General features: G+C 45.6%; 1 protein-coding gene across 3 annotated transcripts in view; it reads right to left on the bottom strand.

Moving 5' to 3' along the window:
* Positions 1 to 15,780, bottom strand: part of MAP2K7 (mitogen-activated protein kinase kinase 7) — a 70,722-nt gene extending 54,942 nt beyond the window's left edge. For all 3 annotated transcript variants that reach the window (XR_012642743.1, XM_074979425.1, XM_074979426.1), the window contains exon 1: positions 15,640 to 15,780. Coding sequence is in view for 2 of the 3 variants with exons in the window: in XM_074979425.1 (XP_074835526.1) it covers positions 15,640 to 15,763 (124 nt within the window). In the remaining variant the exon portion in view is untranslated. The remainder of the gene's footprint in view (positions 1 to 15,639) is intronic.
* Positions 15,781 to 16,772: the final 992 nt, after the last annotated feature.

Here is a 16,772-nt window from a genome sequence, read left to right as displayed (position 1 = left end):
GCAACAATAACACACATTCTTTGTTCCTAGATGTAGCTCTTCCATTAGGCTGTACTAAAAACATGTACTGCTTCAATGAGTCCAGCTCACCAAACGATCCTGAGTATAACTGACCTGTCCTTATCACTACTCACTATTAAACCGACCTTCCTGTCAGCTGCAAATTTTACCAACACATATTTTATACTTTCATCCACATCAGTGATGAATATACTGAATAGCATTGGGCCAAGACAAGATTCCAATGGGACCCCACCAACGCCAAACCACCTGATGACCACTCTCCATTAACAATTACTTTTGGAGAGCTAACAATTAGCCAGTTTCCAATCCTTTTCATATGGGCTGCACAGATTTCCCACAGTACTAACATTTTACTTACATAAAGAACAGCAGAGATCTCATAGATTCCAAGGCTAGAAGGGACCACTGTGATGATCTGGTCTGGCCTTTTGTATAACACAGGTCAGAGAACTACCCTACAATAAGCTTTTAGAAAACCGTTCAGTCTTGATTTAAAAACTGTCAGTGATGGAGACTCCACCCCAACCGACGATAAACTGTTCCAATGGTTACTGACTCTCACTGCGTAAAGCGTACATCTTATTTCCAAACGGGACGTGTGTAGCTTCAGCACCATTTCTGGCAGCTTACAGTGGTAAAGTTGCTGGACAGGATTAAGAGACAATAGCTCATCACTGAATTCACCAGGTTAGGAGATTTTGCTTGAGATTCTCTCCAACAGATGTTCACCAGCATCTTTCAAACCATTCACTGAAATTACAACTCCAGAAGGCCTATGACACAGATCTTTCTGCCCTACCCTGAGCAGACAAGGCCTCCACAACCCCACATCACCTTTCACTTCCCAGCTCAGCAAGCATCTTGTAAAAGCAGATTTAAATGAAGTGTTGAGAACTGTACAAAATCTGAAATAGAGACCAGATGTGCATGTTGGCACAAAGCACAGCTCTGCTCTGAAGAGCAACTTCACTTGCTCCTCATGCCTCCTTCTGTAGATGCGCTGGAGTCCCATCTGCTGACTGAAATAACTGAAATAGAATATTCTGCTTTTTATTCCTCCTAGCCCCTAGAGAGAACTGGATTCTCTTCCTTCTCATGCATCACCAAGATTGTTGATGTTCCAATCAGTTATGCCTGGGAATTGTTGATGTTCCAATCAGTTATGCCTGGGAAACCACAAAGGGAACAGTGTGAAACTGTACCCCATATTCTTCAGTTACCTTACGTTGTAATTACGGCATAGTTATAATGCATTTTGTACCAGATGGGCCATGTAATGTGCCACTGGAAAAAATTACGATTTGTTAAATATGATTATCTTATTTGTATGCAGGTATCATTTTTATATGAGAAGATACAAAGACTGTCTAGGGGGTCTGTACTTCAAATGGCCTTCCTCTGGAAAACACCCACAGCCAATCTCTCAGGAACAGCAAAGACGACACCTGGAGCTGATGGCCTATCACCAAAGACTATGGAATAGTTTAACTTTTCTGTGAGTGATTTTGGCCAGCCTGTAAGCTATGACTGCTACCATTCTACAAGGACATGTAGAGTATTTTTCCACAAACCAGACTAAGAACTCAGTTTTGAAACAAAAGGTTCCTGCTGTATGCTAGTTATAGAAGGCAGGAAGTAAAGTCATCTGTTGTTCCTCATTCATGAAAATACATGAGGAAAAGATTGAATACGGGTAGGCCCAAGCTAAAGTGATTGCTAGCCTGTGCATGAAACACCTGGGGATGCCAAGCTGCAAAGCAAGTGTAGCTTCTGCCTGGGGAATCTGCAACCTGTTTTTGTCATTGGGGAGGGTAAGTGATTGCTAACTCAAATTTTATCTTTCTAGTAAGTTAAACTTAGTTTGCACTTGTTTACTAGGTAATCTCCTGAGTGGAGTACATGAGAACCTCAGCTAGGAGGGGCTGTTCCATTTCTTTTCAAAAAATGAGGGGGAGGCAAACTCATACTGGCTGGGTTTGGAACTGGACAGGACAGTACTGTTCTGGGGTCCTTGGCGGGGAAGCTGATGATTACATTTTGGCTATAATCTCTCTACGGCTGGCTCACATACACCAGCTGGTGTTCCCCTAGATATTTCCTTATCGATGTGAATGCTGGTGGAAGCGCCACACCAGCACAGTGCAAGACGGAGCCCAGGCTGGTCAGTCGAGGGCTTGGGGATAACCCAGCTCCAGGTGGCAGCCCCATGGGAACCCATAGCAGACAGGAATCAACTAGAGTCACTTGTCTTGTGTGTCTGGAGATGATGCCCAAGAAGGAATGGATCTAGGTTTATTCTCAGAATCCAGGCTTAGTCTGCAGCATTGAAAATAAAGGGGGTGGAGGGATGTCTGATTATAGACTACTGAGTCTGAATACAACTGCAACAGTCACTTCTCAGTGGTACTCCAAGTAGATGTCAGCAGCTGTTTAATGTCTCGGCCAAAATCATAGCCGGGGAAGGGGGTGGGCTAGAAGCTTCTCCTGCTACCATGAGCAGCAGAAGCTGTATGGTTAGTACAAACACCCCACATTAGCCTCTGCTGCTTCCACACAGTGAAACTGACATGCTTGTCAGAATTGCAGTAGAGCAGCTACCGCTAAACTACAGTAGCAGGTAGAGCTCTCACACTGGTGCGAAGTCCCATTCTGCTGGATGCTGTACTAAGAATGTGAAAATAGTCCCTGACCCCAAAGAACTTACAGTCCACAATGCAACAAATGTACCTTTGCCGATCCTGTAACTGTCCTGTAGTGTCCTGTCAAGCTCTGCTCCTGAATCATGTGTTTTCCAGATAGCCTCCACTCCCACTTTTTAAGAAAATAAGTTGCGGGGGGGGGGGGGGGCTGAAAAATGTGACACCCCCCAAACAGCTTAAGAAACAAAAGGCAAATAAGAAGCCTCGACATCATTTTTCCCCCAAATTTCAAATTTTTTTACACCAATCTCATGATTGGGGGGTGGGGCAGGCCCATGATTCTTATGGTAGGCAGGACCACAACCCACAAGCTAAAAAACAGGAATATAAACATGGGTTAACTTAGGCCAGATGCGCACACAGCTGGAAGGCTCTATGTTGGTTTGATTTCTTGTATATGTAAATAAGAAATATACAAATCAAGAGAAAAAAATCTCTGAAGGCCTTCTGTCTTCTGGTTCCAAGGCCAGAAAGCACCACTGTGATCATGTGGTCTGAGCTCCTGTATAACACAGGCCACAGAAATTCCCCCAAATAATTCCTTTTGACGTAGAACTGATCCTTTAAAAATGAAATTCAAACTTGATTTTGAAATTGCCAGTCATGGAGAAAATAAACAATGGAAACCCAAGCAAGGTCACTCTGACCTAGAAATGTTAAAACTTAACCAGTTAAATGATAGCTGTAAACCAGTTTACCATTTCAACCTACATCTTGCCACCCAGCCTGCCAGCCCCTCCATGGCCAGGGCTGCTCTGGCTCAGCACAGCTAACCATAGGCAGAGTTAACAGACAAGGAACAATTAACTGGTAAGCCTCATGCTTACTGGTTAACATCCTTAGCCTGACTTAGAGGCCAAACACTCCCTAGATGACAGAATGTACACACAGGACCATGGCCAGGCTTGGAAAAGCAAGCCATGGACTGGAATGAATGGTCAAGCTGTACTGGTCCCACTGTCCGCAAAGGTGGTCTGTAATTAAAAGAAAAAATTGATGGAGACTCCACCACAGCCCTTGGTAAACTGTTTCAATGGTTAATTACCCTCACATTTGAAAAACATTTACTCCTTATGTATGTCATACCTTTGTCTGCTATTTCGAAGAGCCTATTATCAACTGTCCATTCCCAAGGTAAATACTTAATGCCTGTGATCAAGTCACCCCTTCACCTTCTCTTTATTAAAGTAAGCAGACTAAGCTCCTTGAATCTAGGAGCTGGCATTTTCCTGTAGGCCTCTCTGGATCTCAAGGAGGGATCAAAAGTAAAACAGGATTTGCAAACTATTGAAGGGGATATTCCATGGCTAGGAGCACAGACTGTGGAAGAAGTGTTCACAACCTATTTTTATCAGAGAGGGAGCCGTGTTAGTCTGTATCTTCGAGAACAACAACAAGTCCTGTGGCACCTTATAGACCAACAGATATTTTGGAGCATAAGGTTTCACGGGCAAAGACCTGCTTCTGAAACGGATCTTTGCCCACAAAAGCTTATGCTTATGCTCCAACCTATTTTTAAGCTCCTTCTCTCATGTCCCCTCTCCCCTACCCTGATTCCTCACCCATAAGGTCAAGTAACAAACCTGCCACTTTCCATCTTTAGAAAGCATATATCCAGGGCAAACTGTTTCAATCATTTCTTTGACCTGCTCATTTTGTTATAGGTCCAGGCACTATTACTACAAGCTGAATCTCTCGAATCTGGAACTCTCTCATCCAGCAACATTCATAATCCAGCATGATTTTAGTTAGCCAGACAACCATTTATCATTGGTGTGGCCAAGTTTCTCATGGTCCCATAAGGTTTGTTTACAGCCACCAGTCCTGGCTCTGTGTTCTGTGCTGTTATTTAGCTGTACTTTACCACTAAATGTGTTCTAAGAGCCCAGTAAGTAGTGAAAGTTTTGATAAAGTGCTAGACAATACTGACCACCTGTGGCCTGGCAAATTCTTCTGTCCACCAATGGTCAGGTTCTGAGGGTGCCGGAGGAGAGACGTTTGACCTATAGCACAAAGAAAGACTGCCTGCTGTTCAACAGTTGCTAGGCCGCAGTCACAATGATCTTTTCCCTTGTCCCAAACTACAAGGTATAATCACTTGTGAATGACGGGAGCAGGGACTTACACAAGCATTGTAGCTACATCCTGATACCAGCAGCCTCAAAGTTTTGCTCAAGGATCAAGCTCATCCACCTTCTGTTCTTCCATTTCATAGCAAGAGTTTTGTTCAATAGGACATTTGATCTTAAAATCCAGAGAAACCAATTTTCCAATCCCTCTTCCCTTGTTGCTTAACAACTCTTGGCAATGTTCACATTTTACTTCAGAAGAATAATTTAGTTATTTCAGCCCATTTTGACTGCTTGCTTTCTACCCTTCCCTTGAACACTAGGCCAGCCCAGTCAGAAAAAAAACTCATGGTGACCACTAGAGCAGCCATTTGCAGCATTGATCAGTGCCTTTCACACTTGTGACAAAATAAGGACAGCCTGGAACAGCCTTCCAAAAGGGGTAGAGGGAGCTAACTGCTTAATTAGATTTATGATGGAGCTTGATGCATTCATGAACAGGGTGATATGCTTGCAACAGAAGAAGACTGGACTTCTTGACCCAGGAGGATCCTTCCACTCCTATGCTCCTAAACCACCCTTGACATGAATAAAACACAGACTAAGTAAAATAAACTGGCCAACTTCATAAAGAAAGACACAATATCAAACCTACCTCCCTGCAGCTCCTAGAGTCTAATAAACCAAAATCCTCTAACGGTTCACTCCCAGCTCCTCGCTAGCCAACAATTCCACCAACAGGCTCCACCCATTCTCCCTTCCCCTGTATGCTTTTTGACAGCTGGCTAATTCTCCACTTGTTTCTTAATAGACCTAACAAGTCTCTTAATGTTCTCACAGCTTTCTTTTAGCATTGCTGTGCGATTAAAACAATCGGAACCTGATGTTTCATAATACCTTCCTCACTGATGTTATGTTCAGAAAAATACTTCACTGAGAAAATGACGTTAAAAAATAAACAAAGGTAAAATTCTCAAGCAACTCCCTGGGCTGAATTTTGTTTTTGTTTTCCGGTTTCTTCACCAGAGCACATTTCTCTCTGGTTTACTCAATTCAACCCCACAGCAGAAGGGACTATCCCAGTGAGGAGCCTGTTTTAGACTGTGAATTTACATGGAGGGAGAAGTCCTCTGGGGCACTCTACCTACCACCGGGTCGCAGAATTTGGGCTGTGGTGCTTTAAAAAAGAGCTAACTGAGGAAGGAGAAATATAAAACTGAACTCAGCAATGGGTGGTTTAATAAGCCCTTTGATAGATTCTAAAATGCAGCAGTTTACACACCCATCCTATTAAGATCAAAACAAAAAAGCAGTCAAGTAGCACTTTAAAGACTAACAAAATAATTTATTAAGTGAGCCTTCATGGGACAGACCCACTCCTTCAGACCACAGCCATACCAGAATAGACTCAATATTTAAGGCACAGAGAACCAAAAACAGGAATCAAGGTGGACAAATCAGAAAAAAATTATCAAGGTGAGCAAATCAGAGAGTAGCGGGGCAGAAGGGGGCGGGGTCTGTCCCACAAAAGCTCACCTAGTAAATTATTTTTAAGTCTTTAAAGTGCTACTTGATTGTTTTTTTATTTTGATAGTATATAGACTAGCACGGCTTTCTCTCTGTTACTATCCTATTAAGATGTGAGCTTGAGCCTATAAACCCCGCTTTACTGAGGGGGCCACCCTGCTGACTTCAGTGGGATTACTCACCAGAGTGAAGGCTGCTGGATTAGGCCCAGCAAAATGCTTCTGTTCACTTTCAAGCACAGACCATGCTCCACAGGCAACACAGCTTAGCAGCCCAACAGGCTGGCCCGGAAAGAATTAAAGCTATAGGATGTGGGTTGCAGCAGCAGCCAGCCTCCTACCCCAGCCCCCGCCATCGCGCATACAATTAAATCTAGCATTTCTTCAAGAGTCTCAGGGACTCAAGACTTCAAGAGTCTCAGTCTGAGGAAAAAAAGACAACAACAAACAGAGCGACCGAAAAGCAGAGTCATTTCTGGGGGAGGTTGTTAAAGATCAGGGGAGGGCAATAATTTTCGCAGAGGGGTCACTCCCCAAATTTTGGAGTTAGTGGGGGGGGGTGACTTTGTGTGTGATGCACAGAATATAAGCATGCACGATCTGCTAATCAGCTGCGCAGGCCAGAGAAAAATGCTTGGGGGCTGGATCTGAACTCTTATTTTGCCCACCCACTATAGACTGATCAATATTGTGCAAACTATTGCAGGCCCAGCTTCTCTTGGGAGAGGCAGATGACATTCACAAGCTGTTCATAATGCTCCCTAATTCATTTAGTCTAATATTAAGGTGTGGCTAGAGCCAACAGGGTTTACTGTGCACCAGCAGCTCCCCCTTATTGACTGTAAACATCACCTCACTCTTTCCTACACAGCCCTTTGCTATCAAAACAAAAAGCAGTCAAGTAGCACTTTAAAGACTAGCAAAATAATGCCGTGCCACATCTGTCAGAAGATCCTTGGGGTTGGACTCTAAAGCACTGTGTGTGCTGAACCCAAAGTAGATACACCCATCTTTTTTCATTCAGTACTTAAGAGTACTCGCTAAAACAAGGAACATATTTATTCACTACTTTTATTCACTATATGAGTGAACTTCCCCTGCTTTTATGAGCAGGGTCCCTGGCTGGGGGGCAGGGAGACCCATGCCCTGCTGCTGGCTCAGCTGCAGCTGTGGGGTCCTGGGCTGGGGGTGGAGAGACCCACAACTGAAGCCTTCTCCCTCCCTTCCCTCAGACATGCCGCTGTCTGACAGCCCTTCAGCTGGGGGAAGAGAGGGAGAAGGCTCTTAGCTTGCAATGGTGGGAACGTGAAACTGACCAGCCATGAGCTGATCAATTTCCTGGCCCCCCAAGCCATGGGGAATCTGGAACCAGTCTGCCCCTGGTTCCCAGCTCCTGCCACCCTGGGAGCCTGGAAACTGACCAGCCCTGGTGGTTCCTGGCTCCACTCCTCTTGCAGGAAAATTCAAGTTATGCAGGGGTTGCAGGAACAACCCCTAAGTAACTCCAGGGTTTACTGTATTAGACCCCCTGCCCGCCCTGCAGACCTCACCCTCGGTCAGGTTTTAACTGCCCCCCCCCACACTCCCAAACTGCCTCCAGCCTTAAACCCACCCAGCAGCCCCAAACCTCCTCCAGCCTTAGACCCTCCCACCAGCTGCCACAAACCACACCCAGCCACAGAGTCCCCCAGCAGCACCTAGCTGCCCCAAGGCTTACACCCCACCAGCAGCCCCAAACCGCCCCCAGTATTAGACTCTTTCTGCAGCCCCAAACTTCCCCCAGTCTTAGACCACCCCCTGCCCCCACATCTCTCAACAGCTCCAGACTTAGACATGCCTCTTCACTGGAGCTGCTAGGATGGACAGCTCCCCCAGCCCTCCTGCTCCCAGAAATTAACTCAAGTGTTAAGGTTTCAGCACCTAGGCATATCACAATTGCTATCCCTAGTGATAGAGACAGCTGCCATCTCCAGCAGTTTTTGCTACTGATAGATATCCACCTGAGGCAGCAGTGTTAAGAAACTGAAAATGGTTTCTTTAACAGCCACGTGCAGGCTGGTGACCTTTAACAAATCTAATTGGACCCATGTTTGGGTTCCAAGCCATAAGTTGGAAACCCCTGCTCTACATATGTACACTACATTCTATTTCTGGTGCCAAACTATTCAAATACATCAGAAAAGTACCTAAATTCAACTGGTTATGTCAAATTACAAGGCCTCGGAACGAATTAGAGACTTTTACATGTATTTTAATGGGAATTTAGTGTCGCTCTTATGAGTTTTTGCCTACAAGCAGAAATCTGGGAACCAATTATGCTCGTACAGTGAAGGATGAGTGTATAGGATGTTCCTTTGAGTCACAGATAGAGATTAAGGAGAGAGAGACCGTTTGAGTCTCGTTTGAGCCTCTCGATTATCAAAGGACATTAATTTCTATCCAGTTACCCCGTATGAACTTGATAACCTAGGTTAGACTGAATCATTTCCATTCTCAGAGGATAAAACTGTTGTGTGCCAAAGGCAGAGACCAGGCAAAACCAAGGCGCCATCGAGGACACTACACTGGCAGGGAATCAGTTACATGAGACATGCCCAGATAATCCCATCAGGAGATCCACACTCCATACAGTAGAGAAAGGTTGAAAATACACACGATCCACACCAGTGGACTCAATAGGGAAGCCTAGTTACAAGACAATGAAGGGGGAAAGATGGTTTGCCCATCAGAGGAGAGGAGGAATTCAATATAGTAGACAGAAGCCATGAGATGAAAATGAAGACAACTTAGCTTGACTGGTGAGGGGGACAACTTCCCAACAAGAATTATGAGACTGCACAAGGTTCATGAGGAAAGGAGCAGAGCTCCAAATCTGAGATATGTAAATTAAAATTAGCGAAATACCACAAGGACCAACCCTCCACAGGCTTCCCTAGGGAGCTGGAAAATTTTCCATATGTGAGCTGAGTAGGCTCTTACTTCTCTAAGGCACTGGTTCCATCCAAGAAACTTTACAGGGGCATAAGAGTCTACTCATACCGATCTTTACAAGAACCTGAGAATGGCCACATTGGGTTAGTCCAATGGTCCACTTAGCCTAGTATCCTGTCTTCTGACAGAAGCTGATGCAAAATGCTTCAGAGGGAATAAACTGAACAGGGCAGTTACTGAGGGATCCATGCCTCTCACTCAGCCCCAGCTTATGAAAGTCAGAGACTCCGAGACACCCCAAGCATGGGGTCTGTCCCTCCCCTTCTGGGTTAACACACATTGATGAACCTAATAGATATTTTGGAGCATAAGCTTTCATGGTCTTTGCCCATGGTCTTTCAGTCTTTACCCACGAAAGCTTATGCTCCAAAATATCGCTTAGTCTATACATTGCCACAGAACTTGTTGTTTCTGAAGATATAGACTAACTCGGCTACCTCTCTGATATTGATGAGACTGGCCTTCATGAACTTACAGAATTCTTTTCTGACTTCACTTATACTTTTGCCTTCAGAATACCTCCTGAAAATGCATTCCATAGGCTGGCTCTGCCTTGTGTGAAGAAGTACTTCTTATGTTTGTTATAAAACTGCTGCTTATTAATTTCATCAGCTGACCCCGACTCTTGTGTTATATGAAGGGATAAGCATACACTTCTCTGGTCACTTTCTCCACACAAATCCTGCTCTTATAGACCTCTTGCATATCCCTCTTTTCTCAGCTCTTTTCTGAGTTGACCCGTGCCATGTCTTTTTTACCTTCTCTCATACAGAATGTGCTCCATCTAATAACTTTTCTTGTCTTTTTCTGATGGGTCAGGTTGTAAGATACCACAGGCATTGTGTCCATTACAAAAGGAACATTATTTGGTTAAATTTAAATGGACAAGAGTAAGGCAAGAACCATCCTGATATTTGCTACCCAAAAAGGAAGGAAAACTCTCTTCTCTGATTTAAAAATAAACTATCACACTTTAATAGCAGATTTTGTAACTTTTTTTTCCTTATAATCACCAAAAATACTTCAACACCAGTACTGACAAGTGTGTCTAAAAACTGTGTGCAGTACAAGAGTTTGGTGTATACGCAAAGCCCACCCGAACCATAGTTTTTTTTACTGTCTGAGGCTACGTCTACACTAGCCCCAAACTTCGAAATGGCCACACAAATGGCCATTTCGAAGTTTACTAATGAAGCACTGAAATGCATATTCAGCGCTTCGTTAGCATGCGGGCAGCCGTGGCGCTTCAAAATTGACGTGGCTCGTTCCAACGGGGCTCATTTTCGAAAGGACCCCGGCTACTTCGAAGTCCCCTTATTCCCATGAGCAGATAGGAATAAGGGGACTTCGAAGTAGGCAGGGTCCTTTCGAAAAGGAGCCCCGTTGGGACGAGCCACGCGGCAGTGAGCCGCATCAATTTCGAAGCCCCGCGGCCGCCCGCATGCTAATGAAGTGCTGAATATGTATTTCAGCACTTCATTAGTAAACTTCAAAATGACCATTTGCGTGGCCATTTCAAAGTTTGGGGCTAGCGTAGACACGGCCTTCTACTCTCAAATATCACATCGGGAGGCAGTATTACATTCTCTATGCAAAATGATCCAGCCAGGCTGTATGGTGCAGTGGACAGTGGATGGACTGGCCATCACAACACCTAGCTATTTGTAGCTCTGCCATTGGCCTTGCCCCTGTCACTTACCCTCTACATGCTTCTGCTTCACAATCTACCTTTGACTGTTAAGATGATAAACTCTTCAGGGCAACAACTGTCACTTGCTATTTTTATGAGCAGAAACCAACATAATGAGGCCCCTTCTGGGTTAGGGGATTTAAGTGCCACTGAAATATAAGTAATACTCTAAAAATTGTATTTGGTAAATAAACTAATTTCTTTCTTTCTTTCTTTGTCACTAACATTACTGGATCTTATAGCAAGTGAGATGATTTTTAAATGTCCAATTTACTTGTCAATATTTATGGTGATTGTTTTTGTATTTAACTCAAAGCGGGCAATGAAAAAGCAATTATATTCTGTGTTACTAGCAGATTCTCAGGCTTGGGTTGCACACATTTCATGTTTAGACATGAATCGTTTATAGAGTTACCACTGCATTTTAAGCCAAAAATTGTATTATTTTTGCAGAACCTGAATTAAGGACCAAATCTGTTTTCTTTATTCCTTCAAGACTCTCCCTGGATACTGTGGCAGCTCAACCCACTATCATGGCTGTCGTCCACAACCAATCTGCACAACTGTTCTGGTTAGGAACCCTTCAAGATCAGCATTCTGGCAGGGGTCTAGAGCTCCCTGAACATGAAGCTTTTTTGAATGGTGGATCCATCACAGCAAATCAACAGTGCCTAGAAAAGGATGCACCCATTGCCTATGTTAAGTGAGCTTAGTGAGAGCTCTTCAGACATTTCCATGAAAACCCTTCTGCTGAGCTTCTTGAACAATTACAGCAGTAATTCCTATCTTAGCATTTCCAGTTCCTTCACATAACAAGGCAAGGAATCGAAGACAAGCACCAGCTGGCCAGCATCAAAACCTAAGCTTAACAGCCCACCTACACTACTTCTCAACATTACAGTAAAAACCGTGTTATCTGGCACTTGGATACCTGGCAAGTTCCATTAACTGACATATTAACTGGTGGCTATAGAGCCGGAATATTTGAATATCCAAGTCCTCCAGGGAAACAACACACCTATGAGCTTCAAAAAAGCAGGACACAGCAACGCCTCCCTGCTCTTGCAGTCTAACAGCACAAATTAAAGGAAAGTAGCAGCCCAGGCAGCAAGGCTAGATATCTCTGAGGAAGCAGTTGGTGGATTGTTTCTTTCAGAACACAATGGTGGTAGTAAAGAGAAAGTAAGTAGTTAGAACTAGCACAGATTTCACTAAAGGATTTTGGTCCTTCCTCCAAGCAGGATAAAAGCCCCAATAGGGTGCTGCTTATCTTTTCTCAGTGCGGTCCCAATGCAAGATTGCTTCCTACAGTAAGTTTAGCAGGGTTCTCTCCAACCTAGTGTAAATGTCAATCTACCAATTTTCCTTGGTGAGACTGTTGCAAAGGCTCACAGATCCTTTACCATTCAGTCTATTCCTCCATGTCATGTCCAGTTGTAGCATCATAAATAATTCCTCTTCTTGGTGCCTATGGCCTTCTAGTCCTTTATAGGCTCATGAGCTTTTCCCCTAACCGTGGTCTCAAAAAATTGAGCAATGTTCTCTACCGAGCATTCTGACATCTAAAGATGTCTCTTGACAAAAAGGATCATCTCTTACTTCCACTAAAATAGTAAAATAAATAAATAAGTATGGAGAAGCGACTAGCTTACCTTAAAGAAAACTAGATTTAGAACCATGGAATCCTTAGTTTTTGGGGCCTAGGTCTAGATGCCTAGACATCAGTGCCCCAAGCAGATATACATCTTAGACATCATCTCATTTACCACTTCACCAGAGCACAGATCTTTTATACAAGAGGTGAAATGATGATGGTCCAACTCAAATAGAATGGAGCCATTTTTGACCAAACAGCCATCAAAGCTGAAATAGTTTGCAGAGATGTACTGGTTTTGACAATCATCTGTAAGGTTTTTTGACCCAGGACTTGAAAGACAGAGACCCTCACACTCTATAACCTGCTGACTGGAGCACTGGTCTGGGACACCCAGGTTCGAGTCCTCACTCTATCTCATTCAAAAAGATCTTAGATGAAGACTCTACTCTCTACTAAGTAGAGCAGGGAAGAGAACTCAGGCCTCCCACATTCCATCTCAATGCCCTAACCACCAGGCTAACTAGCACGAGACACATACGTGCTTCTCCCCTCTACACCTAAACCTACAGAGCTGTGGGCTAAAAAACTTCCCTGCATAAAACAATCTCAATTTTTGATCGAAAACCAGACACCTTCAAAAAAAACATTGGAAAGTCTTTGCTTGTGTTCCAATATGGAATGAAAACACAATTCAAAACCTGCCACAACAAGGAATCCTTGTCCTACTGACATTAGAATGGCCTACACCCCCACTCTATGCCGACTGCCAACAACAAGCCTGAGATTCCAAGGTAACAAGTGCCTTTACTTGTCACTGAAGCAATGGGAATCCAGGATGCTCACTGCCATGTCAAGATCAGGTCTCATATGTCAGGGATGTGCACCAGAAAATCTATAATTTTTTACCTTGTTCCTTTGTAGCTTAGCAAAAGCTTTAAAATCTCTCTCTCAAACAGAGCATACATATAGTGCAAACAGACCAGCCTTGTAAAAATCAACTTCTTGCTGAGGGGCACATAGAATTTTCAATCACCACGATAAGGCTGGGCAAGTAGGTTGGATTATTAGATAGTAAATTCCTATTATGATTTTCTGAGGCTGTTATTGATAATCTTAAAGTTATTCTTTTCATCTATTGCTTAAAACAAAATGCACTCAGATTAGCACCCAATGGACAGTTTCAATGTGGTAACTGCTAAACTGACTGGTAAGGTGAGACACCTATTCTGTTCCATGGTGGAAGAGAAGTAAAGCAGCTGCCAAGTGCCTGCAATTTCTCCAAAAATTATTACCTGATACGTAGCTGAGCCAGCTGAAGAATCTAGCACTCTCAAGGCTTGTTGGGACTAATTATATGACCCTGTAACCATTCAAGTACATAATCCTCTAATTATTTAAAAAGCCCTCATTGCTATTACATCTAAGCTACTCACACAAGAGATTATATCCTCACAGAAGCCCAGTCAAATAAGGTGGTACTATCCACGTACTACAGATGGGAAACGGAGCCACTGGGTACATAAAGAGACTAAAGCCTGTGCCTAATGCAGTCACTGAACTCAGGTCTCCTCAAGTCCAGGACACTTGCCTTATTTCCTATTAGAACACGCTTCCTACCCTCATTCCTACACACTAGGCATCTGGGGTAAACACTGCTTTTCCTCTGCAGGTGACTAGCCTGAACCAAAGGCAGAAAGGAGACACAAACATTTCCACATCTAACTATCCCATGATTGTGCTGACTGACTGACATCTGCCTTTTGGTTGATTCAAGTGTGTTGCAAATCAGCCTGCATACACATGGGAGCACAAACAGATATTCCCGACATGCTATCAGCCTAGTGGAGGTGCTAGACAACACGACAAAAGACCATAATTTCCACCCAAATCACTGCATACTCAAAACATTAAACATCAGACTCCATAACCACCATCAAGTATCATCTATTCCATTCCCACACCCATCAGTTTTCACAAACTCTATTCTAAGGCCTCAGTAAATGACCAGCCCAAATGCACTTTCTTCATTAATGTTGACCTGACTGGTCGCATCCTCTCTCTCCAAACAAACTGGATGCCACCTACCAGACAACCCAAACAACTCACTCTCTCTTTATTAACCCTGTACAGCCAACAGTCTTTCCCTTCCCATTTTTGTATAGACCTGGTGGTAAAGGGTAACACTGGTTCTTGTCATCTCTAGCTGAACACTCCAGTCCCACTTTTCCCTCTTCCGCCTATACAGCAGACAACAATCCTGCCTTATCGTATTCCTAAGCCCCTTGGGAAGACCCTTCACCTCACTTTTCCCTATTCTCCCAGAACATGGAGACACCGCAGATCATCCATCCACCGCTCATTCCCTGCTCCCCACCCAACAGGGAAAACTGAAACTCCACACCCACCTATTCTCCTTCCCTAGCAAACAAAACTACTAAGTCACCAAGAGAGGGGTCTCTACTAGTCCCCACCCCAGTCCTCTCTATTCCAACCCATGGTGCTGCTTGAGTCCAAAAACCAATCTATGTAGCCTCAACCCTCCCTTTCCCCAGGGACCATCCCTTCCTCAGATTCCCATTCTCATCCCCTCCTCACGAAAAACCCTCTGACACCTTCTCCAACCCCATCTTCTTCCCACCTCTTCCCTTGTGACCCCTGTCTACGCTCTCGCACTCCCCCCCAACGCAGGACCCTCTGACACCTCCTCCAACCCCCTCCTCTTCCTACCGCCCCGCGATACCTGGCTACCCTCTCGCACACCCACACCTGTCACCCCCCCAGACCCCTCCCAACTGTTACTCACAGGTCAAGCCCCGCCCCTTCACTCCCCAAGCCCCGCTCCTCCCAGCCCCCCGTTAGGCCCCTCCCCTGCAAGCTCCACGCCCTAAGTTCAAGCCCACCATCCCCCGCCTCCTAAACCTCAGGCTCCTCTGCTCGCACTGTTGTCATCGGGGCCCTCCCCGTCCCAGACCCCGCCGAGCTCACCCCCCAGAGCTCAGACCCCTCCCCCCTTCAGGCTCCACCCCAGGACCCCCCCCCTTACTAGGCCGGGCCCGGGCTGGGCTGATATCCAAGTTCAGGTCGATCTTCCGCCGGGCCTCCCGGTTCTCCTGCTTCAGCTTAGCCTCCAGGCGGGACAGTTTCTGCTCCAGCGAGGACGCCGCCATCTTCCCCCCGCAGCCAGCACCGCCTCGCAGCCAGAATACACAAACACCACACTGCGCAGGCGTAGAATGAGCCCGCCGAGCCGCCGTACCGCCTTCGGAGCTGAGCTGCGCAGGCGCAGAATTGAACCCGCGGCGCCGCCGTAACCGCGCCATACACCCACCACCCTAGGAGGTACGTTGGCACGCATGCGTTCTCGATCAGCTATTCGATAGCGCCCCCTGCCGGTTGAATCGACTCCCTCAGGCAGCCAAGGAACTGCCATGATCACGCAGCGTCATCTGCTGGCAGAGTACTCGCGTTGCAGGTGCCGCTCAAACGTACCGCACATGCGCATCGCGTCCCTGGGAGCCCTTCGAAGACTCCACTGCGCATGCGATTTGAAGCCCTCCTGTGGCCGTTCGCGTGCATTTCGGTAGGCCTGGTGCGTCCCGGGCAGCTCTTAATGCGCACGCGCTCCTCGCTAGCTGGGCGGAGGAATTGCAGGATGAACCTCCCATCCCCCACCGCGCGCCGAGAGAGCGCCCCTCCCCCACCCTTCCCTAGCCCGGGGGCCCTGCCACTCTCCCAACAGCCCCTTTTTATAGATATAACAATAGAGAGAGACACATCTCATGGAACTGGAAGGGACCTCAGGACGTCATCGAGTCCAGTCCCTGCTCAGAGCAGCATCAACCCCAACTAAGTCATCCCAGCCAGGGCCTTGTCAAGCCGGGACTAAAATACCTCTAGGGATGGAGATTCCACCCCCTTTCCAGGCAGCGCATCCCAGTGCTGCACCACCCGCCTGGGGAAAGAGTTTTTCCGAAAAACCAACCTACACCTCCCCCTCTGTAACTTCCGACCATTGCACCTTGTTCTGCCGTCCCTCACCACTGAGAACAGCCTCTCTCCACCCTCTTCAGAGCTCCCCTTTCAGGAAGTTGAAGGCTGCTCTCAAATCACCCCTCACTCTCCTTTTCTGCAAACTAAATAAGCCCAGATCTCTCTCCTTATAGGTCATGTGCTCCA

This window comes from Carettochelys insculpta, chromosome 29 (genome assembly GCF_033958435.1).
Source record: "Carettochelys insculpta isolate YL-2023 chromosome 29, ASM3395843v1, whole genome shotgun sequence".
Lineage (NCBI taxonomy): Eukaryota > Metazoa > Chordata > Testudines > Carettochelyidae > Carettochelys > Carettochelys insculpta.
The sequence above is the reverse complement of the archived record's forward strand: the minus strand, read 5'-3'. Positions and strand labels throughout refer to the sequence as shown.